General features: G+C 29.8%; 1 protein-coding gene across 1 annotated transcript; it reads right to left on the minus strand.

Moving 5' to 3' along the window:
* Positions 1 to 294: 294 nt before the first annotated feature.
* On the minus strand, positions 295 to 26195 carry LOC113384975 (neurotactin-like). Its single transcript, XM_026622759.1, is given in 10 exon segments — positions 295 to 606; positions 1194 to 1454; positions 1457 to 1492; positions 1618 to 1962; positions 2260 to 2568; positions 3333 to 3595; positions 4146 to 4357; positions 4677 to 5105; positions 6148 to 6464; positions 26070 to 26195. Coding segments are annotated over 9 exon segments (2373 nt in total). The 5' UTR covers positions 6448 to 6464; positions 26070 to 26195; the 3' UTR covers positions 295 to 388.

The following is a 26195-nucleotide window of genomic DNA, read 5'->3' on the forward strand; positions in this document are numbered from 1 at the left end:
TTATAAGTAAATATAAATATTAATATTGTGAAGGGATTGGCATCAGATATTATACTAAATTTAATAGTGAATTGCATTTGTCTTATAAAGATTAATGCTAAAGTTATTTGAAAATGAGATTGGAACTTTTCATTCCATCACTTTAATACTTGTGCATCATTAAAAAAAATTAAAATATCAGTCTCATACATATATAATAAACAAAGTATTCTGACATCACTTTCTTCTTGTTTTGAATGTTTTATAATTCTATTCAAATATAATCAACAAAAATATTGATCTGTGATTGTGGCTTTATATAATTGTGATAGTTAAATATGAAAATTTTAAACTTGTTAATAGAGGTTAAATATTACAATTAACACATTAAATATTAACGTTTCACAAATTAATCTAAGTGTGCGTACCGTGGCACAACATCTTTACTTATCCAAAAATCACAATGTGGGTAATTTGTTTTTGGTATAACATCCTGTCCAATGTCTAACACGCGTCCTAATCCTTCTTCAAGTTGAGGAATTTTACCATGCCATACATAGTAGTAGAATAACTGTTGCATGGCCGAAACATAACGTCTTTGTTCTGGGGTTCCAGATTCATATCGGCCTGTAAAATAATTAAGATTAAAGAGTTTTTATAAAAACACTAGTTGTATTTTGCCTTAAGACAAGTTGTGTGTAACTTAATTAATAAGAATAGAGATTCAGCAATTTAGGTAAAATGTTCAACTGCTTATTCCGAACATAACATTTTCACTTAAAAATAATTGATACGATTTCCTATTGATGTTTTTCAAACACTTATAATATTTGTAATCGTATAAGCTAAATTAATTTGTTTAATACATTTCAACGATTTTGTGTTAAAAAACGTTTTTGAACTTTTAAAGGACAAAAATTTTACACTTTTCTGCCAATTATTAAAAAAAGGGCTTAGCTTAAAAAACTGAGCGCTGGTCCTTATAGAGTTACATCTAAGAGCTTTAAAATTATTAAAAACGACAATCAAAATGGAAAACCTTCAAAGTTGAACCGGTTGAATAAAATTTCTGTATAAACATTTAGCAAAATAAAATGCAATTTAATAAACAATAGTAGTAATCTTCATACATGATTTATAAATCTTTAAATTGCTGGACATAATCAAAATAACAATTTAATAATATCAAAATCCCATATCATCCAAAAACTCACCTAAAATAGCTTCGACGTCTGAGTCACCATCTGCAAAACCATCAGGTCTAGTCTGAGTCACAACATAAAAAGGTATTCCTGGCCTTTGCAAAGTGATGGTCAACAAGGGACAAACTGTTCGTATATCAGATATCATTGCCACTAAACCTGCAAATGTTGTATTGTACATTCTAAGGGCTTCTTCAGCCAATCCTAGTTTCCCTAATCGACTGTCTCTCACATGTTTGGCAACTAGATCAGGTGTCCAATCAGCATGCTTAAACGTAATTTTTCAGTAATAGATGCATGAACAGTAGTACCTAAAAAAATTAAACCGAATAAATTTACAATAATACTTCTCAGAATATATAAGATACTAATTAGATGAAAAAGAAATAACCAAAATAAGTTTGATTTTGATTTATGAAGTAATATGAATGCTTACCAATAACCATGTTGACTTCACCATTAGCTCCTTGTTCATTATTATTATTTTCTTTAGCCCAAACATCTGCAGGATGTTCCTTCAAGATATTCCCATCTAAAGCAAGCCATTGGTGTCTCTTATCAGGTTCTTCCAGCACACCTGGTAGATCAGGAGAAGATTTTCTCCAAGTGTCAGGAACTGCTTCAAGCAGATCCTCAGCTTCAGCATTTCGAAGACATTCAACATCACTACACTTTATTTGTTGAAGATAACGTTCATTGGCCAACTCGGTATCGCGTAATGGCTGACCCGGAAAAATAGCTGAGCCTGAAGCTACCCAGACGCGTGAAAACTTTTTCTTAGCTGAGAATAAAAAAAGTTTGTTAAAATAAATTATATAAAAAGCTTTTTACCAGTTATATAAAAAACATTAAGTTTTATTATCAATTATATTATTCTAAAACAATTATTTTAGGAAAGTTGTGATGATGGTTAATATTGTTTATTAACCATCATCACAACTAATAACCATTAGTTTATTTCGTTTTTTAAGTATTCAATAGTAAATAATATTTTAATAAACCAAACCTTAATAATAAATATAAATTAATAATACATATAACTTTCTTATTATTATTGCAACATATTTTACAAAATTACCTAATTTGGAAGTAGCTAGTAATGTGACCAAAGTAGCTCCAGATTTATGTCCAAGCAATGTTACTTGTTCTGGATCACCACCGAAATGTCTGATGTTCATTTGCACCCAATCCAAAGCAGCCAAAATGTCCGAAAGACCATAGTTACCAGATGTTGGTGGATGAACGGATTTGGTTAAAATTTCTGCGGCCAAGAAACCTAAAACACCAACTCTAAAATTTGGTCTAACAAAAACTACGTCCCGAGATCTAGCATAGCGCGCAGATGGCCTGAGTTTATCAGTAGAACCTCCACTCATGGACTCAGCACCTAATCAAAATAAGCATTTATTTTAATAGATTGAAATAGAACACTATCATAATCACTAAACAATGATAATAATTATGCATATTACAATTATAATAGTACCCCGACTTACGATTGACCCGATATGCGAGTGTTTCGAGATATGAGACACCAAAGAAGCGATTTAGTTGGCGCCTCGAATCTTGAGCAAAATTCGAGATACTAGTTTTGATAAAGTAAGAGTTTTTTAGAAAAAATGAAAATATAACCCATTTCGTCAGTAGTAACAATGATTGTTCAACCAAAGAAATATTTTGACTGTTTTATGACAGCAAATTATTTTATAGTAAGCCATTTCAATTGTATATTAAGATTAATTATGTAGAAAACGATTTACCTACGCCAATATATCAAAGATTATTATAATGTTTGAAATTTCGAATAAATATTAATAGTGATTGTACAGTTGTATTTGTTGATGGCAAGTATGTACGAACGATAGTTTCCATGAATGGACAGGAAAAAACAGAAATTAAATCAGTAAATAATAATTTATTTCTAGTATTCTGAAACAAGAATACAACAGAATTAATGGCATTGCAATGCATTTATATGGAAAAAATGGTTTCGAGATACGAGCGATTCCAAACACGAGCGTGGTTACGGAAATGTTAAATGATAAGATAAATAAAATGGGCTTTATAATTTAAAATAAACGTCACATAAATTTAACATAAATCATATAATAATATAAGTTCTTCATATCGAGTTAATAGCCAGATACGTACCTATTAAAACAACGACTGGTAACGGATTATCATATCTAACATGCGGTGTAACAACGTCCAATGTCAAACAATCTTCATCTCCGTCAATAGTTCCATTAGCATAACTCTGCCAGCATGGCCTGGTAGCATTATGAGCTTCGAAAGTTCCATTCCAACATTTATCCAAAGAGTTCAGAGGACTAGCAGCAGCCCAACGTAGTGGACCGACCGGTGGCTCTGCATAAGGAATTCCACGAAAAGCAAAAGCACTATCTTCAAGTAACCTGAATAAATAAATTATTATTTAAATCTTTCAATGCATCTTTTCATTATCAATCAAAATATATTACGTAGCAACAATTTTAAAAATAATCACATGCCAATGATAGTGATTTTTTTATAAAAATTATTTATATATAAATCAGAAAAACATTTTATGAGTGAAAACAATTTTCTGATAAGTGGTTCATAGTTAAAAATTTGTAGTTAAATTAGGTATCATTATATGCAGTTATGAAATAAAAGAAATAAAAATGTAAATTCTAAATGCAATTCAAGTTTGAAACAAATTCTATTGTCATTGTTTTTATATATTGTTACTATTACTATGCTTATTTATACAAATTATATGATTATTATACAAATTGTACAACACAAAATTAAAGTAGATCAGTTTGGAGTCACATAACGTTTTGCATCGTAAAGAGTAAAGAATATAATAATAAAGTTTAATAAAGTAAAAAATAACGAATTCGGTTGAATACAAAATAGTTTTTTTTAAGAAAATACGATTCAAAAACAATAAATAAGCTAATTAAAAATATGATAACTTACCCTTCAACCATTCCACAAGAAGTAACCGCCTCAACATATTTTCCTTCGCGCACTGGTGCCGAGCTGGGAGGTGCAGGACCACCAGCAAGCAAGCAACATAATATAATTATCAAAACCAACAAAAATAAAAGAGTTACAGCAATTGGGTACTTGAATTTTAATAATGTCTCTCTCCATGTTAACTGAACAAAATCTGGTTCATCAGCTTTCTCCTGGAAACAGTCAAATAATACACTGATCCATATCTAATGTAAAAAAATTATATCATCATTTATATATTTTCAGAAAAACAATTTTTATATTACAAATCATTAATAAAAATGTTAAGTTCTAAATAAAAACCAATATCTTTTATCTTTTTTATACCAGGAATGAAAATAATAAAAACCATAACAACTAATAAATTTATCAAAATTATTAAAATTTAAATATATTTGATAATATTAACACAAGTCTTAACTATTGGGTTAAAAAGGTTGCAAATATTTAAAGGAAAATGATATATTGCAATATAAAATGATGAAAATATACCTTATCCAACTTTACAGTCTCCATATTGTCTTCTTTATTATCACTTAGTGGTTGCTGTCCATCCTTAGAATCATCAAGTGTCTCCATGGAAGCCAAACCGGCTCTGGCTGCTCCTTTTTCAGCATCTAATGGCCTTGGTCCACGCTTCAGTACATTTTCTAAAGGACCACGAATAGCCGCCAATAATATCCGGCCTTTCGAAGGCTGTCCATCTTTACCTTCATTAGAAGTTGGAGCTTTTGGCTCTTCACCTTCAGTAGCAGCTGGTGGTTGGGATCGCCGTTTCGTGAAGGGATTGGTCATCTTTAATGATAATCTGTTGTTAGATTTACGTGCTTCCTCAGCTTTAGGATTCTTTTCAGTGCAACTGGCATCGACTTGCGGTACGACCTCTAATAATTCATTATCGGCTCCATCGTTTTCGGAATCCTGTGAAATAATAATACATATTTGCAAATACAAAAATTGAATAATACTTAAGGCAGTGATTTCCAACCTGGGGGGCGCCATACCGTTCCAGGGGGGGGCGCGAAGCTGTTTCAAAAATATTATTTTTAAATGCTGAGTAAGTGTCAAAAACAAATCAGCAAAATACTTAAAGTACTTCTAAGAGTGTTTGAGCTCAAAAAAGAAATTGCTATATTTCTTGCTGATAACAAAAAGACGGAGCAATCTTGTTTTAGGACACAAAGTTCCTCGCAAAATTTGCGTATTTAGTTGATATTTTTCAAAGACTTAGCGATTTAATTAAATCAATGCAAGGATCTCAAATTCGTGCTTTTGTTCAGAAAGAAAATTACGGCTTTAATGAAAAAATTAGAACTGTGTATTAGCTAGCATCAAATAACTTTATAACTATAACATGTTTCCCACTTTTAAAATTACTTGTATGAAATAGAAGTAAGTAAAGATCTTATTATTATACCAGTCATATGACTAGTCTACAAAACCAATTTTCGGATTACTTTATCTAATTAACGTCCAAATACGAATGTATTGACTAGAAATCCATTTGTCATTGAGAAACATGATGATTTTGGTCATTCAACAGCAGAGCAGAAAATGATAATTGATTATCTAGTGATAGCACATTGAAGCAGATGTTTCAGGACGAAAATATATTGTTAAGTTTTGGTTACCAGTAAAGAACGATTTTCCTACTTTGGCAAATAATGCTTTAGAAATTTTATTACCATTTGTAAGATCTTACTTATGTGAAACAGAAAATTCTTATAATAAATAGTTATATTTGTATGTATATTTTTTATAATACTGTTTATTATTTGGCATAATTTCAGTTATATTAAGGATATTTAAATTCAATTGTTAGAAAAATAAGAAGGGAAGGGGGGCGCAATATTTTTTTATTCGAAAGGGGGGCGCAAGAAAGAAAAGGTTGGAAGAAACCGCTGACTTAAGGTAATTCTCAAAAAATTCCAATTTCACTTATAATATCTTTTATTCGACTGACCTTGTTACATTTCTCCTTGGATTTGCTTCTAGTGAAAAATCCAGGCATTTTGATGCCACCAATTGGTATTTTCTTAGGTTTAACTTCACGTCCTTCTTCGACTAAAGCGGCTGCTTTTGCAGCTACTGTTACCGGCGTCTCATCTTCTGCCTTATCAGTTTTGGCTTCGTTTCCTGCATCTTGAGTTTTGTTTTCTGCGTTCATCATGTTTTCTAGTTCTTCGTTCTCTATTTCTTTCTTGTCGGTGCTTTTGTTATCACTGCTGAGGTCTTTATCTTCTGCGACCAATGTTGAGCTCATATTGATAGCTCAGGCTCCTGCAAAAAAATCGATCAATTTAAATCTTTCATCTTTGTCAAATAAAATTATAATAAAATTTTTCGATCTATTTATTTTAGTTAGAACTAGTTGTGCATATTTTAAATATAAGCAATATCAGCTAAAATCCAGATTCTTTTGTGTCTTTCTTTGTTTTGGACAACTATAACTGTAAAATGTACATTAATTGCAGAAAAGTACTATTTGAATTATATTGGTTTCTTTTTAAATTTAAATATTTTATCACGAGCCAACGTTCTTTGCACGGGAGTGCCTGGAAGGACTTAGATATATATTTGATCTAAATTTTTCACACAAAATAAAAAATTATTACGTAGATTCTAGCAAGAGTGCTTGGTAATAATACACACTAAATTAAATGAAATACAAGAAAAACGTATAAAAGAAGATGAGAAAAAGAACTTGTACTGATAGTAATTAGTTGTTTTACAGAATTTCACGTTTAGAATAATTTTTGGGTGTTCTCAAATATAGATTTTTCATACAATTTCGATAAACTTCTCTGTCGCTAAGATGAGGACACCAAATAATCAATTCATACTCATGTTAGGAGCTTACAATGCAATTGGTCATAATTAGTAGGGTAGAGCGGGGCTTGTTGAGCATGAGGGCAAATTGAGCAATTTCGAGAAATATCTCAAAAGCTATTGACCGTCCATTTAGGCATAATATGGCGGAAAAATAGAGGTTTGGGAGAAGTAAACATCCCGCGATCGCAAGTGGCCGCTGGACAAATGAGTGAGGCTCACGGGCGTTTTATTTATTTTGAGACCAAAAACTGAAAAAGTCATTCATCACGAGTTTTCGTTTGGTTTAGTCAAATGTAATTTGTTTTTAATCAAGTAAATGTTAATCTTCCACATAATTATTGTACTTTTAATATGCACATAAACTCATTTTGATTTTGAAATTCCGAGTTGGGGTTAGTTGAGCATAGTTGCTAAACTAGTTATGTCACTAACACAATTACCATTAAGTTCCAAAAATTAATTATTATTTTTAAGATTTAAGCTAGGTCTATGAATATAATGATAAAATTATTCCTAAAATACGGTATTGCTTTGTTGATTCTACTTTTGGTTAATTATTCAAAGAAAATTGCTATAAGTTTTGTTTTCTCCGTCAATAAAGGCTATAAATATAGAACTGATTATTAAAAACTTATTTTATTTCATCACTAATCGACATAGAACCTATGGTTTCATTATACTTTCTTAATGCTCAACTTGCCTCACCTATGGGGTACATTGAGCATACTTGACTTTTTGCATTAAAACGGCTGTAGCTCTTAAATTTTACTTATTACCAAAAAATATTATTGACACTTTTGTCAAGCGATAAACAACAAATCCATCAAGCCGCATAACAATTTATTGAGAATTATCATTAAGGAGCTACATCCGTATAAGTAAAAATTTACTTAACTAGCCCCGCCCTACTATACTGGTTTGTATCAAATTCTTTACCATTCCTTAATACCATGCCTAATGAATTATGTGCATTAACGTCAATTTTAGCTATAAAGACTGTAAAAGACTAGTTCCAAACAAAATACATTAAATTGTTTTGTCACATTTTTCTGCAGGTATTAGAGATTTTGTAATTAAAATATATTGGAACGCGCTCTTTGGAATCATATTTCCAGTTTCTGGCAATCACTGGCAATGGTCAGATTATCAGTATTTATTCATTAGTATTTGAAGAACTTAGCATTAAATTGTCCGACAATCGTTGATATAAAAAATTGAAGATATAAAAAACATCTTTCTTTCACAAATTCAAACTAATGAAAGTATTTAAAAAAAATCTTAAAGCTGTTTCTGAAAAATTCGAATTCATTTTCAGAGGCTCTGAAAACAACGATTAGAGACCACGTGTGGTAACAATTCTAAAGCGAATAGTTAAAACAACAAAATAATATTTTTAACGACCTCAGCAAGACGATTTAACTGCAAGCACGTGTGATTGCTCTTATTTAAATCTAAATCATTTTCAAGTGGATTCTTTAAAATAGAATTGGAACGCGTGTAACTGTTGGGGGTTCCAACATTCATTTTGAAATAACGACTGTAAATGCCTGGATCATATGGCATAAATAATGTGTCTTTGCTTAGACCGGCAGCAGGGCTGGAACACCTTAGTGAGTGAATTTTTTTTGTAAAAAGTAAAACATGTGCCTTAGAATTTCCCATCATATTTTTGATATAAGCTCTATAGTTCCTTAATAGAAAATTGGAAAATCGAATATCAACACTGTTAACAAAAGAGTAGTAATTATACATCAGATAGAAAAATTATTAAACTAGCCGTGTGTGGCATCGTGTCTAGGACTATTGCTGGAACTTTCCCTACCGTAATTTAAAATTTTTTAAAGATTTTTTAAAGATTTTTTTGAGACTTTTGAATTTTTTCTAACACTTTTGGAAAACATTTGAAAAATTTGAATATTGAAAGTATGCCTTTTGAAAATCAAGAATATTTTTAAAAAAATACTGGTAACATTTTGAAAATTTTGAAATTTTTTGAAAGTTTTTTATTCCCTTTCACGTCGGTTTATCCATGCTGTCGAAAACTTCCGAATTTTGACCGCCAAATGGCATGTTTTTAAAAACATTTTTACTCGATCTTCAAAACCGCTAGACCCGCCTTTGCATAAAATTATTCAATTCATCATTACGTCAATACAAGTGTAAGTGAAATGTTTTTTGTATCATTCAAATCGGATGCTCCGTTCTCTCAAAAACTCAATTGCCGAAAAGGCTGGACATTTCTTTGCCAAAAACTAAACAGCATGTCTGCCCAACAATAGAAATCGAATGTTTTTTTAAAAATTGAAATCGGTTGCTCCGCGCGCTCAAAATAGTGGACGGAAAATTGTACCCACACAAAACAGACTCACATACACATCAATTTTCGTAAGGTATGCCAAAATGTTCAGAAACCTTTGAAACGTAAAAATCTGCGAAAATTTATTAAATCATTTTCGACTTTTTGATGATAACTATAACTAACCCTATGTGAAGTTAATAATATTGATTAATATTTTATTTTAATTTTAATTTGATATTATAATAGATTTGATTAAAAATAATATCTTGAATAAATTCCAAAGTGGCAAATTGTAACTTATTGTAACTTACAATAATAAAGTCCTCCCTGAAAAGTGCCAAAAATATAACTATTTACAGTGCCTAAAAATACAAACAATAGTTCATGACAAAATATAGTGAAATAATTCCACAATAGTCTATTATTATACACGATTAGCATCAGGACAACTTGGTTATAGTACAAAAATGTTTATTACCCCTGTCTTTTAACATCTGTCAGTTTCCAGTACAAAACGATCTCTTCTTTTGTTAACAACAGATCATGTATCGGCAATAAAACCATTTAAAAAAAAACTATTCGCTAATACCAGCATTAAATTTGGGCGCCAAAATGTATATCAAATATTTAACAGTTGTTCAAATAAACCTTGTAAGTTATCGTAGTTTTGCTGAGAAATAAATTAAAAAATCTGTAAAATACCTATTGAAGCGTTTACGACACATAAGTGGGATTGATGACAAATACTAACTTAATATTCATAAAATCTAATTTTATTTAAAATTAGATTGGATATATACCAATAAAATGTATTGATGTGTTGAAAGCAATATTTATAATTATGAAATCGTGTAATATAATTAATTTGTGCTAAACTTCTTTTCTCAGTTCCATTGTTTTATTGGTATTTTTTTATGGTAATACTAAATTTTTCAGTATTATTGGTAGCTCTAACACTATTGTAAAAGATTAATAATAATATAAACTCTATATTAATCTGTTTTTCTACCATATACATAAAATAAATATATAGGGTGTTGTCCCAGAACTTAAAACGTCGAACCGAAACGTTTTCATTTTTTTGCTCTAAATTTTTCAATAATAAAATTATCAAGTATTTTATCATAATATAATCCTAAGTCTTGATTAACAAAAATAAATTGTAACAGAAAAAAAAAATATAATCCTGATTAAATGCACCAACTTTTAATGAAATATGCCAACACACTTTGGCACATTTTTAAAGTCTTTTTAGGACCTATCCAAGTCGACCGATTTTATTAATTAATAAAATTATAGTTCAACAAAAAGTCTTTCTTTTTGAAATCTTGTAACAATTGTGTTATTATTTTTGACTGCGAAAATGTTATTCACGATTACCGTTCGAAAGTTTGAATAAACAAAATTAATCTTGATTTAATTAATTAAATTAAAATTAATCACAAATAACCGAAAAATTGTCATAATTTTAGGAAAGCTCTAGATCGTACTTAAAAACTCACAATTTACCAAACAAGAAAGTTAAGGTCAAAACTATCACCCACGTTTCGGTTTGACTTCAAGTTCTGGGACACCCTGTATAAACAAACAACACTTTTCGTAGATCTGTAATATTTTGGAAAATTCGTTAATAATGTGAATTTAATCATCATACAAAGTTGTATTCAAATCGCCTTACGATTTTTTTTCAAACAATTAACGGCGACTGATTTTTAAGGATTTTTGGACACCTTCTCCCCACTTGGTAATACGTGATAATATTTAAAATTATCACCAACATCACGTGTATTTTTAGTACCTAGAAAAAACGTTAAATTTTGATTTTTTTTAATTCAGGTAAAAAAAATTTTACACCTTACTAGAACCTCATCCCCTCACGTAAATTTTGTGATTTTTTTTCACCCCCCCCCCTCTCTTTTAAGTCTCACATGATTAATGGACGCCCCAAAGCAAAAAGCAAAGTACAATTTGAATTTTTAAAATCAGTTCAGGATTTTTTTTCCAACGCGGAAGAAAAAGTTAGCACCATTTTTTGTAATGTGTTCCAAAATGTTCAGAGGGTCCTGACCCTGACTCGTAAAGATATATAAAAATTCGCATTTTCGAATTTCTGTTAATGATAAAAAAATAAATGATCAAACTAATCAATGCTGGTAATATTCAAGTTCTATGGCTTATAAATTTTTCAAATCGGTGCAGCCTTTTTTTGAGAAAACGTCAATAAAAGGTAAAATTTTGGCTCGCATACACTCACTTATACTTTTTCCAATTTTGGTCTCAAATGATTCAAAATACTTGAAACGTCAAAAAAAACATGAAAATAACAAATCGTATTTTTTGGCGAACAAAATTCTCGTTCAAAAAATTTTGGAAATATGTATATTATTCTAATTCTAATTTTTTTATATATTTTCTATAATAAGCCAATATTTTTTAGCATTGGTGGACAAAATAATGGTTTAAATTCCATTATATAAACTCAATTTTACTCCTTAATTATATATTAAATAATTTGAAAAATTGTGTATTAAGATATTTGAATAACTTTCATGATCTTTACCCTTGATCTTCAATGGATTTGTGCACAGGTAAAAGTTATTACCGGGTATAATATTACCGGTTAATCTGTTTTAATATGTTTCACACCTTAAGCTGTTATTGCTTAGGATGAAAAATACCTGTAATAATATACATATCTCAAATTTATTGTTGGTATAAGTTACCTGCATAAATTGAATATAGATTATAGAAAACCAGTTATTCAAATATTTGAACACAATTTTTTGTTGTAAATACTAGAAATAGAGGGATGAAAATTACTGCTGCAATAAAATATAGGGACGAGAATTATATTTTCAATTTCTAATTGATGTTCTAATTTATGTTCTTTATCAATACTGATGACACAGCAAAAAATCGAAAATTAATTTTTTTTATTTATCTTTACGATTCAGACCCTTCTAAACATTTTCGCATACCTCTTAGAAAAAAAAAATGTATACGCGCGCGCGTTTGTGTATGTAATATATATGTTTAGACACAATTTTTTGTCCACGATTTCGAGAGCACGGGTCAACCGATTTGAATAATTAAAAAAACATATGATTCGTATTGTTTTAATAAAGAATTGGTTAAATTTTTGGTAAGACTGGTCCAGCAGTTTTGGACACCAAATAAAAAAAGTTAGAAAATGCCGTTGGGGGGTAAAAATGATCAGATATTTTATAGATATATTAATAAGAAGTACAAATTTTGTTTACATTTCTATGATTTTCATACCAAAATTTGTAATGTTTATGCGGCATTTACGGGCTTTAATATTCCGTCTCTAAAAAGATATGCAGCGCGATTGCTTTGAAAAAAAAATTAAAATTTAAAAAAAAAATCTAAGCATTAAAAATTTTAAATCTGGAAGTTTCAGCAATTTGCTTTGAGGAACGATGCCACGCACTACTAATTAAATTTATTATTTTATATATAATTTATTTCTAAATATATGTATTTCAGAAATTTCAGAAAATCGAGGCACAAGATTTTATGATCAGAGTATATTGAAATCACCACTGCATGATATCAGGTTGTTCTAAAATCAGGTTTTGAAAAATTTCAGTAACTAGTAGGGCACATGGCATCGTGCCTTAAGGCAAATTGCTGGAACTTACCGTACCATTTTTTTTATTAAAATTAACATTTTTGAAAAAAAATTACTCTGAAAAAATTAGATTTTTGAGAAACTAAATTTGACAAAAATTTACTTTTTTTGAAGAAAAAAAGACTTTTTGAAGAAAAATTTATTTTGAAATATTTTGGAAATTCTGAACTTTTTTTCAAAGCGATCGTACTGCTTTAACTGCATAGAGACAAAATATCGAAGCGCGTAAGCGCCGTATCGCCGTCTCACGAATAAACATTGGTGCGGAACTCATAGGAATGTAAACAAAATTTATACTTATTGTTAAAATATCTGATAATTTGATGTCTAATGATCATTTATGACCGCCAAATGTCATTTTTTTTTTACTTTTTTTACTAGATCTCCGAAACCGCTAGACCTGCCTTCATGAAAATTTGATCAGTTCTTCATCTTGTTAATACAAGTAAAATGTTTTTTTTTAAATTATTCAAATCGGACGCTCCGTTCTCTTAAAACCTGATTTGCCGTTTTTGGCACTTTTTGCCCCATATCTTCGGAACGGCTAGACCTGCCTTTGCCAAAAACTAATCAGCACGTCTCCTTATCAATACGAATCGAATGTTTTTTGAATTATTCAAATCGCTTCATCCGTGTTCCCGAAACCGTCGACGAAAATTTGTATCTGCACACACAAACCCACACACACACATCCATTTTTTCTAAGGTATGCCAAAATATTCAGAAACCTCTGAAACGTAAAGATATATAAAAATTTTCATTTTCGATTTTTTTGCGATTACTATAACTTGCCCTATGGGAAGTTAAAAATGTTTATTGGACATACGTACATCAAATTATCAGATATTTTAATAATGTGAACACATTTTGTGTAAATTTTTTTGGGTTCCATACCAAAATTTTTAATTACGGTACGGGAAGCAATTTGCCTTAAGGCACGATGCATCCTACTAGTGGATTTATTTGCGATTACTATAACTTACCCTACGGAAAGTTAAAAATCAAACAGTCAATACTGTCACCCAGTATCGCTTGACGTTGAGTTCTGGAACATCCTATATAATCTTGCCTAGTTGCAACTTATAGCAAATCTCCTATATAATCTCATAAATCTGCTCAGATACCTCGAATAATAGGTATTTTTTTAATTTTCACAGACAATATCTACTTCAATAAAAATTCATAAATTAGTGTAATGTATGTACAAATTAAAACTATCGGCTTCGAATGTTGATGCATTATATGAGAGAAGATGAGAACAGGATATGAGTCGACGTGCGTTAAATTGATTATTGTGTACGTACTTTAACAGAAACTCTATATGCAACAAATCGTCATGCCACGACGAACATGACCATAACAATCACATATAACATATTGTAGGGCAACTACCTCGCATTAATTAAAGAAGGCCGTTAAATATTTTATTCACCACAAATTCAACGCAAACGTACTGATAGTTGTGGAAGAAGTTGTTTTAGCCCCAATTAGTCAAGAACACTTTTTATAAAATATTGATTAGAGTTGCATTCCTATTAACTTCCCGTGGGGTAATCGAATTGTAATCGAATTGTAAATTTTTGCATATCTTCACGTATCTGAACATTTTGGCATACCTTAGAAAAAATGGATGTGTGTGTGTATATGTATGGATACAATTTTTAGCCCAAGTTTTCGGGAGCACGGATCAACCGATTTGACTGGTTCAAAAAACATTCCACTCCTATTCATAAGGAGACGTGCTGATTACTTTTTGGCAAAGGCAGGTCCAGCCGTTACGCTGATACGGAGCAAAAAAAGCAGCGAATAGAGCTCGAGTTTTTGAGAGATCGGAGCATCCGATTTGAATGATCCAAAAAATATCAATTCATAAGGAAGGGGATAATGTAGATTAGTTTTAGTTAAAGGTAAGTCCAGCTATTTCGGAGATACGGAGTTAAATGTGCTAAGAATGGCAGTTTTTGAAAGAAATAAGCATGCGATTTGAATGATTCAAAAAACTTTTTGCTTGTGTTGACGAAACAATTACTTTTGGGAATTTTTAACTTCCCGTAGGATAAGTTATTGTAATCGATCAAAAATCGAAAATGAAATTTTTTTCATATCTTCACGTTTCAGGGGTTTCTAAACATTTTACGTTTCAAAGGTTTCTGAACATTTTGGCATACGTCCACGATTTCGGAGATAAAACCTCATTTACCGATCAAAAATGATGATTAGACATCCTGCGCCCATCAAATTATCAGTTATTTTATAAAGATATCAATAATAAATACAAATTTTGTATCCAATTCTTTGGGTTATATGCCAAAATTTATAATGTTTGAATTTCACTTTATTACAGACTTTTCTCTCTTTATTACAGACTCAGAACTACAAAACTTATATAGTTCCAACAAATTTCCTCGACATTTTCGACACTGTTTAACAGATTTTTTTTAAACGGCAAATTTTACAAGAAGAGTCTGTTTCTCAATATTTAAAAAAACATACTTTGTGGAATATTATAATATAAGCTTTAGATTACCGTACTTTATCAATTAAAAATTAAGTGCCAGCAATTTGCCTGAAGGCACAATGCAATGCACCATAAGTTTATTATGTCCTGAAAATTATATAATGATAATAGTTATAGCAATATTTATTTATCATGCCCTAGTGATAATAGTTATAATAATTCTTGTTTTAACCCATAATGGACAAAAATACTTTTTAATAGATACATTTATGTATTTAAATTTATAATTTCTATCATTTTTAGAAATGTAAATGAAGTCTTAATAAAAACTTAAAAATAAAATATTTTTAACATACAAAACATTTATTATGTTCTGCATGTTTTGCTAGTTTATATAAAAGGAAACGCCAAATATCTGAAAAAGTTGCCAAATGCGTTGGCAAATTGTCAATCATTTTAATATATGAATTGAGAACAATGGAATGATATGGATCGATAATAAAATATCAGGATATACCATAATAATAGAAACTAGTTGTGTATGGCATCGTGCCTTAAGACAAATTGTTGGAACTTCCCGTACGTAACGAAATATGATCGAGAAATATTAAATATTTTCATATAGATTATTATAATATTGTCTAATATTTATCAGTTATATAAACTGAATTATAAAGTTAAAATTATTTATTTAAAGTATATAAGTAAGCTTTAAAACTTTAGCCAGAATTAAAATTAAAATCTGAATTATTTTCAATGTACAAAAAAAAATTCCTTTGAGAAAAAAAATTTTTTAAAGCAATTATTTTGTCAAAACAAGCATAAAGTTTTATGAAACATTTAAACCGGATGCTTAGTTCTCTCAAAAACTGCCATTTTTTTAAATGGCTGGACCTGCCTTTGCCAAAAACTAATCACCACTTCTCATTATCATTACAAATTGTTTTTTGGATCGTCAAAATCGGATACTCCGTTCTCTCAAAAACTAGTATTCTATTTTCTGCATTTTATTTGCTCCATATCTCTGCAACGGCTGGACCTGCCTTTGCCAAAAACTAATCAGCACATCTTCCTATCAATAGGAATCGAATGTTTTTTGAACCGTTCAAATCGAATGATCTGTGCGACCGAAAAAAAATCCATTTTTTCTGAGGTATGCCAAAATGTTCAGAAACCTGTGAAACGTGAAGATATGCAAAAAATTTCATTTTCGATTTTCGGTCCAATACTATAACTTACCCTATGGGTAAATTAATAATTGGGAGAAACTTTCTAGTATACTTATTATGTCTTGTTTACACAAAAACGTTTATTTTAAATATAATCATACTATATTATTTATATTAAATAAAATATTAAAATCAAATTATAATAAAAATTTAAATATTATTGTTAGGCACGATTATTGCTTCATCGAAGATTAAAATATGTTTTTAATGATATCAAACTATAAATTCGCAAACACATCTCGCACAAAGAAGATAACTTTTGCTACAAGATAAAAGTGCATTCACTTTCTCCGAAGTCATCAATTCATATAAACAAAACAATATTTATATTCATACAGATACAGAACAGAATTTTATGGATGTATGATGATACGTAATAAATCTTCCAAAATAAATATGAGATGTATGTTCTTGCTCTCTATATTTCTACATTATTCGAACCGGTTTGAATAAAAAAACAAAAATGAGATCTTAAAGATCTTTTATTTAATGAAAAATTCAATTTGAATTAGTTTCAGGATAGATAGAACCGTTAATAATGCTGAAATGCTTCTCATAAGAGTAATATTAATTGTGATATATTCATAGTATTTTCATGTGAATCATAGCTTTGTTTCAAGAGGTTTCAAAACCCCACATGTTCATATTCATGCTTTAAATATTTTGAATAATCAATAATTATCACGGCTATTAGTTTATTGTATTATATTAGTTTTATTATATAAGTTAAATTAGTTATAATGATCTTCAGTATCAGTATTTGCTTTGACAATATCTGATATTTGTCTAACTAATTTGAGTGTTTGCCTTAGAGCTTTCAAGAGTAAATAAAGTAAACAAAAGTTTTAAATCCATTAAGAGCTTTTAAGAGGCAAATAAATAAACAAAAGAAATAAAATAAAGCAAACCATAAATGTGAAAAAAGAAAACTAGACAAAAGTGAAACAAACTCGTGCACTGAGACTTTATTTCAGACTATAATTTAATGCAGGCTCTGAACTATATATTATTAATAACGAATGATATACTATAGTTGGGATCCGGTATCAGAAAAAATATATATTGAGTATTTTCTATTCTAAAAGGTGCATTCAAAATAACATTAGAAACTACATTTACTTTACTATTAATATAGTATTTTAAGCAACTTTTACTACCTAAAAATAATTAGTTAATAATTTCATTATTATTATCAGTTATTTTTAGCTCTTCATTTAAATACTGTATAAAGCAGCGGTTTCCAAACTTTTCGTGCCGGGCCTCCCTTGTTAAAAAAATTGTAGCGCCCACTTTAATTTTTCTAGAAATCTTGTTTCAAAATCAATTGATATTATACTTTATCAAACTATAAATTAACATACAATGTAAGAATATACATGAAAATTAATTATTTATTAACTCCCGCAGGGTAAGTTATAGTAATCGCAAAAAAATCGAAAATGAAAATGTTCATATATCTTTACGTTTCAGGGGTTTCTGAACATTCTGGCATACCTTAGAAAAAAATTGAGGTATGTGTGTATGTGCGTGCGCGTGTTTGTGTTCGGATATAAATTTTCTTCGACTTTTTCGGAAATAGCGTTCAACCGATTTGAATGATTCAAAAAACATTCGATTCCTATTTGTGAGGAGATGTGCTAATAGCCGCTTCGAAGATACGGGGCAAAAAGAGCCAAAAATGATATTTCAGTTTTTGAGAGAACGGAGTAACCGATTTGAATAATTCAAAAAACATTATATTTATGTAGAAAAAATGAAGTACCGTTTGAATTTTGCAAAGGCAGGTCTAGCGGTTTCAGAGATCGAATGGAAAAAGTAAAAAAAATGCCATTCATTTTACTGCAATGCGGCGCTAACGCGCTTCTATATTTCTTTTCTGAAACAGCCAGGCAGCATTATTGCTATAAAAAATTCAAAGTTTTCAGAAAAATTCAAAGTGTAAAACATTTTGTGAAATATAAAAAAAATCAAATTTTTCAAAGAAGTCAAATTGTTTCAAAAATTTCAAAATTCCCAAAAATCATTTTTTTTTCAAAGTTTTCAAAAAATTTTAAAGGTTTTTTGAAAATTTTAATTTTTGGTACGGGAAGTTTCAGCAATTTTCCTTAAGGCACGATATCATGCTACTAGTTCATTAATTTTTTTTCAACATTTCGGTCGATGTTTGAAAATATCATTTCGGAAACAGCGGTACGCCCCGCATGCAATAACATCGCGCCCCACACTTTGAAAACCAAGGGAATAAAGTATATTCACCGTTATTCACCGTTGAAAACAATTCTTCATTTTATTATTACAATTTCATAATTTTTGAAAAATATCATTCCATACATGATCAGTGTTAGCTATTCAGTAATAATAAAATATGTTCCACTTATTAAATTATTATATGTATATTATATATTCAGAATGGTGAAAGGTATATATATTTAAAAAAAACTTTTTTAACAGACGTTCCAGAAGGATGGATTATTCGGAAAAAACATGTTTCTAAATAATATTTAAAATTCTCGTTTGTCTTCCTAAAAAGGGTTATTAATTATATTTTATTCTCAATTCAATTTTCTTAAATTAAATATATAATTCTTTTACAATAATATGACTGTTATGGAAGTGTATGTGGCGTGTTCTTCTATTTTTTCATGATTTCTATGCTTCTTTTTTAAATAATTAACGAAGGGTAAGTTATTGTAATCCCAAGAAAATCTATAATGAAAATTTTTATATAATTTATATTTCAGAGGTTTCTGAACACTTTAGCATACCTTATAATTAGAAAAAGTGTAAGTATGTATGTGTATGCGGATACCAATTTTCGTCGACGATTTCAGGAACACGGTTCAACCGATTTGAAAAATTCATAAAGCATTCAATTCGCGTTTCGAAGTGCTAAAATTGGTAATTCTGTTTTGAGATAACGGAGCGTCTGATTTGAATGATTCAAAAAACATTTTATTTGTACTGACGAAATGAAGAACTTAATAAATGATTGGGAAGGCAGATATAGCGGTTTCAGAAATCAAATGAAAAAAGCCATTTGGCGGTCAAAAATGATCATTAGACATATGCAAATCAAATTATCAGATATTTTATAGAGATTTTAATAATAATCACAAATTTTGCTTACATATATATCTATGGGTTCCGTACCAATGTTTATCGTCTAGATTTTTAAAGATTTTACAAAAAGTTAAACTTTTTTTTAAAAAAAAAATAATTTTCGGTACTGGAAGTTCCAGCGAAATGCCTTAAGGCACGATACCATGCACTACTAGTTGCACTGAAGAAGAATCAAAGAAACCAAAGATATGCATGTTCATTAAAAAATTGTTTTTAGATACATACATTTAGTTTTTTCTCTTAAAAACTGGATGCATCTGTTAAAAAACTTTTTTGTTTTTATCTGTAAATATATAGTGTTTCTTGTTCGAAAAATATAATTCAAACCGAAACTTATTATATAAACTAACTAGTGGGGTGTATGGCATCGTGCCTTAAGGCAAATTGCTGGAACTTCCCATACCGTAACGAAATGTTCGAGGAATACTGAATGTTTTCAAATAGATTATTATAAATATTGTAACATTGTCTAATATTTATAAGTATTATATTAAACTGAATAGCAAAGTTGAAATTATTTGCTTACAGTATATTAGAACTATAGTCAGAATTAAAAATAAAATCTGAATTATTTTCGATATACAAAAAATTTTTTTTTTGAAAAAAAAATGTTGAGACAATTTTTTTTCCAAAATCAATTATTTTGTTAAGACAAGCAGAAAGTTCTTTGAATCATTTAAATCGGACGCTTAGTTCTCTCAAAAACTGCCAATTTTACATATTTAGCTCCGTATCTTCGAAATGGCTGGGCCTGCCGTTGCCAAAACTAATAAACACTTCTCCCAATCATTACTAATTGAATGTTTTTTAGATCATTCAAATCGGATACTCCGTTCTCTCAAAAACTCGATTTCTATTTTCTGCACTCTTTGCTCCGTATCTTCAAAACGGCTGGACCTGCCTTTGCCAAAAATTAATCAGCTCTTCTCCCTATCAATAGGAATCGAATGTTTTTTGAATCATTCAAATCGGTCGATCCGTGCGCCCGAAAACGTGACTGGAAATTTGTATCCATACATACATACACACCGACACACGCACATCAATTTTTTTCTGAGGTATGCCAAAACGTTCAGAAACCTTCAAAACGTCGAGAAATGTAAAAATTTTCAATTTCGATTTTCGGTCCATTACAATAACCTACCCTACGAGAAGTTAATAAAAATGAATTTATCATATTTTTAAGGGCTGCTCACTTATAGAAGGTAATAATATTGATAGTTTACTTAAAAATAATAAAATTAATACATAATAAGTAATTTTTAAACAATTTTCAGAAATATTCAGTAACAAAAATAATATTACCATTATCGTTAACCCGATTGAAACGAGAATCGTGTAATAGACGCGCCGAGCTTATGGCATAAACAAAAAAGCTCTTCCCGTAATTACTCTACACTATATTATCCACCATTTTCTATACAAAAGTGTACACTAACCTTTAACAAGCGAATTGATCGTAATCCTTTGTTTACATGAATTTTAATCACACACTTTCAGGACACTACCCTACACTAACCAGCAAACTAAAGTAAACTAAAATGCCAAATGCGAGTATTTTTAAGATAGTTTTAAGTACTGCTGCGCGCTCTCACAAGTATATATAACGAATATAGTTATGTTTTCGGTTTTAACCGCTATGGCTGCACCCAAGGTCTTGTATGGTATTGTAGCGTCGTCCCGCTCCGACTATTGTTGACCTGGTCGCGCAAAGGGTCGATTCAGGAACTTTATTAACGATGAATGATGAAAATGAATGAAACATATACTCTTCTTTTGTCTATGGGATGAAATTTAACGAAATGGCATATTTATTTTAAAATATTGGGTGCATTATTTTATTCCGTTAAAATACTTTCTCAATTAAGTGGTACCCCCCGATATATGATTAAGGGGTTAGGGGTACTTGGAGGCACAAACAAATGAGAATTTTCAGTATTATTAACTTCCCGAAGGAGAAGTTTATGTTTTCATCAAAAATCCGATTCGCTAATTTTATGTTTTCTCGACGTTTCAAGCCATTCTGAATCGAATGAGACCGAATTTGGAAAAAGTATGTGTGTGTGTGTGTGTGTGAACAGTTTTTTTTGCCGTAAATCGACGTTTTCTCAAAAATAGCTGAACCGATTTCAAAAATTTAAAAGCCATTCGATGAGGACTAGCGTTTATCAATTTTGCGCGACGATCAGCCAAGCCGTTTCTTTGTAAATAGCAAAAAAGTGAAAAAATTTTCGTCCACGTTTTAGCCCGCAGTTCTGAATCGATCTTGAAAATTCAAAAACCGTTCGAAAGATATTGATTGAGAATCGTGCTGATGAATTGTTGGTAGTGATCGGCCGGGCCGTTTTCTTGTAATAAAGTGTTAAAAAAAATTTTTTCGACGATTTTTATTATTATTTTTTTGACGGAAGATACCATAGTCTTCTAGATCATACTAAAATATTATGGCTCCACGACAATTGGTCTAACTTTGAAAATTCGTCAAAGTTTGAAAAAAATGGTATCGTTTTTTTGGCATTTAACAAAATTAAACCTTTGATCGACGTTTTCTCAAAAACGCCTGAACCGATTTCACAAATTTAAAAGCCATTTAATGTATCTCAATGAGGACTATAATTTGTCAGTTTTGTGAGACGATCTGCCGAGCCGTTTATTTGTAATTTGAAAAAAAGTGTTAAACTTTACGTCCACATTTAAGCTCAAACTACCGAATCGATTTTAAAAAATCAAAAACTGTTCGAAAAATATTAGTTGAGAATAATGCTGATTAGTTTTAGGTGAAAATCTACCGAGCCGTTCTCTTGTAATTAACTGTTGAAAAAAAAATTCATACGGTTTTTTATGGAACTTTTTTTGGTGATATATATCATGGTCTTATAAAACTTACTGAAATATCACGGCCTTATGACAAGTAGTTTAATTTTAAAAATTAATCAAAGTTTGAGAAAATGAGTAGTTTTCTGACGTATGTTAAAATCAAAATTAGACGATTTACTTGGTATAACGATAGAGTAGGTACTTGGTCTTAATGAACATACTTAGCCATGAAGTCTTACGGAAACTGGTTCAATTATAGAAATAATTGATTTGTGAAAATTTGCTTTCAGAAAATTCGAGTCAAAGTGTTCGTTCGTTTTCAATTATGTGTAATAAATCCACTCGGAATACTTCTAATCAATCATAAATGAATTTATTTTTTATTGATTAAGTCGATTATTTACACATATCGGGAAGTTCATGTAACTTGCCTCAAGGCTAAATACCAAACCAACTAGTTTTTTTTTGTTTTTTTACAAAAATATTATTACGGCATTATTATACAATGTTTTGACTTAAAGTAACAAAAAATTCAGAAAAAAAAATTAATATTCCCAAAGTTATAGCTGTTTTTGTTGACCCTGTTTCAAAAACGGTCCTGGCGGTGACCGTCATAACTCCTTAGAGATTCATTTAAAATCAATCAAATACAAAAAAAATAGTTTTATAAATAGATAATCCTGGGCCTGATTGAAGGTTTTTTTTTGCAAAAATTAACAAAATGGCAGCATCAGAAAAAAATCTAGATTTTTGGGTAAAAAATCAACAGTTAATTGATCCTAAAAAATTGAAATTTTTGAAAAAATAAAAATCTTTCGATCAGGCCCGAGTTTATTATGTATTCTAAAAGCTGTATAAATTTCATTAAAATTTACTAAGCGGTTTTTGAGTTACAGTGGTCACCGGTTCAAAAAACATAGTTTTGAGAAAAACGCGTTTAAAGTTTCACATTGGATTTACGTACAGAAATTCTAATTATTGAATAACTTAAACCGAGTCATCTATTTCTGGACCATGTAATAGTTCATCAGTCATTGTGCAAGTTTCCAAAATTTCCATTTGCTGTTGCCTACGAAGTGTTTTCGTTGGCGCGCTGATCTGCCACTTTCACACGTGCAGAATCCAATTTTTCAGCATACCAATGAGAATTATACCCAACAATTAGATCCTAGGGTATACATAATAAATAATAATGATTATGTATATGTATTCAGCAATTTGTACGATTGTAGAACTAGTATTCACGGTTTTTAGGCATATTTTTTACACTAGTTGGTTGAAGCTTTTAATTTCTTCTGATTATGGATTCAATCTTGAACTACACATCTTGAAAATAAATTATAATTGCTGAGATCGTCGTAAATCGGTTTAAAAGCTTTAAATCGGTTAAAAAGGAGGTGAGGGAGAATAATCTTGAGTATAAGTATCGAGCTCTTCACTTACGTCAACGCGCTGGTAAGAGTCCAATAACTCGGATCAACTTCAAATTTTCAGACAACATTGTCAAGATATTACACTTAATAAAAATGCAAAAAAATAAAAATCGATTTTTTAAAAATCCAAGTACCCCTAACATCTTAATTTGTTTCGTAACTACGCTCGTATCTCAAAGCAATTTTTTCCATGTAAATACATTGAAATGCCATTAATTCGTTCCAGCACTGTGGTTTTTGTTGAGTTTTTCGAATATTGAAAATGAATTTACTATTTGTTAATTTAACTATTGTTTTTTCCCGTCCATTCTTGATATTGCGGAATAGACATGTTTCGTTGAACAACTCCGATCCTCGAACTGTGGCAACTTTTTTGGGGTGATTTTTATCCATAAACTTTTAGATCTCAGAAAACTATTTAAAAATTATTGTAAGGTCGTTAGCTGAAGTTATACCTTTTATCAACTTCTTCTATTTAAACATCACTACAGACCTATGTTTTTTAAGATCGAACATCCTTGCCGTCGCCATCCCCATATTTTTCAATAATTTTATGCTTCAAATCAAGAGACATAGCATTTGCTTTGGACCTATAGCTATAAAATTAAATAATATTTTGGAAATGTACAAAAAGCGAAAAACGCGAACTCAACAAAGAAAACTGTACAATCACTTAAAAGTTAAAATTTCGAACCTTAAAACAATTTTCGATATATTAGCGCTATCATATATAATTGAAATGACTAACCATAAAATAATTTACTATCATAAAAAAGCCAAAATATTTCTATGATCACCAGAAATCATTGGCACCCTGACGATTTTTTTCTGTAAAAGCTGTTATTGTAGAAGTTTAAAAAATTCGCCACTCGATCTAGAAAACTATCATTGATTTTTCATAACAACAAATAAACATCTTAATTTCATTTTTTGAAAGAATATACTTTAGTTTTAGATTATTGTTACGAAATATATATTTATTTGAAAGTCAATAAATATTATAAACTATTATGAAATTATATTAAATTACACAACTCGCAAGGTAATTAATGTTGGAATTACTGGTCTCTAAAGTATATTTATCCATGGTGCGCACAGCGTTGTGTCGCCGGACACAAGCTAAAATTTTGTTTTAAAGTAAAATGCCACTTTGCCTTTAACGTTTTATTTTATACCGACATGCCTTGAAAATACTCTTAATATCTTGAAATTTTAGAATATGTTTTGTTTTTCTTTTTTTTAAATACAATCTAATCGTATACGAGTATGCTCGTCAATACACAAAATTCTGCCATTTCTCCATGACGAGTATTTTCGTCAATTCGAGTTAAATGGTTATAACGAAATTTTTATAACATTTTATATCCCTTTTTAACAGTTTATATTTGGGCAGAAAATCCGGTTTGCTAATTATTATTTTTTTTGATATGTCAAAACATTCAAAATCGTTTGCCACCAACATTGGAAACACTTTGTATGTGTGCTTATTTTAAGAGTCATTCATAAAGCTAAATAAGTACTCGCGCCGATTAGTTTTTTGCGAAAAAAAAATCTAATAGCCAAAAATCCTGAACAGATATTGAAAATTTAAAAACTGCCTCGGAAAAATCTGTTGGAATAATTCTGATTAATTTTTAGTAAAGATCGGCCAATCCCTTTCTTTGTAATTAACTGTATTTTTTTTGTTTACAATATTAATGAAACTTTGTATGGTGATGGAGTGCATGGTATAAACGACAATCCTACAATATTATGAATTTATGACAAGTGGTTTAAATATAAAAAGTAATTGAATATTAGAATAATATGTCAGAGATTATTCAAAAATTCAAAATTATATATTGTTCAAAACACTTTCTGGAATTATATAACATAAATTCTAGTATAAATTTACAAGTGTTATTATATTCCCAAAAAGTTAAGATAAAAACTTAGAAAATATTTTTGTAAGTATTAGATGCATTGTTTTAAATCATATAGAAAAATAGTTCTGATGAACAATCAAGAAATATTTTGAAGATTAAATAAATATGTTTTATACATACGCTTAAATCGCTCGACTAATAAAGGCCACAGTACACTCACAGGGACTTTCATACAGCCGGCGTTTTTCGTCCTGTTTTATCCTTTTTGCCTCTCTCGTCGTAAGGATTCTAAAACTGTTCGTTAAG

The sequence above is a fragment of the Ctenocephalides felis genome, unplaced genomic scaffold (assembly GCF_003426905.1).
Source record: "Ctenocephalides felis isolate EL2017-DRISC unplaced genomic scaffold, ASM342690v1 CF-g0.4_SCAFFOLD_03571, whole genome shotgun sequence".
Classification (NCBI taxonomy): Eukaryota; Metazoa; Arthropoda; class Insecta; order Siphonaptera; family Pulicidae; genus Ctenocephalides; species Ctenocephalides felis.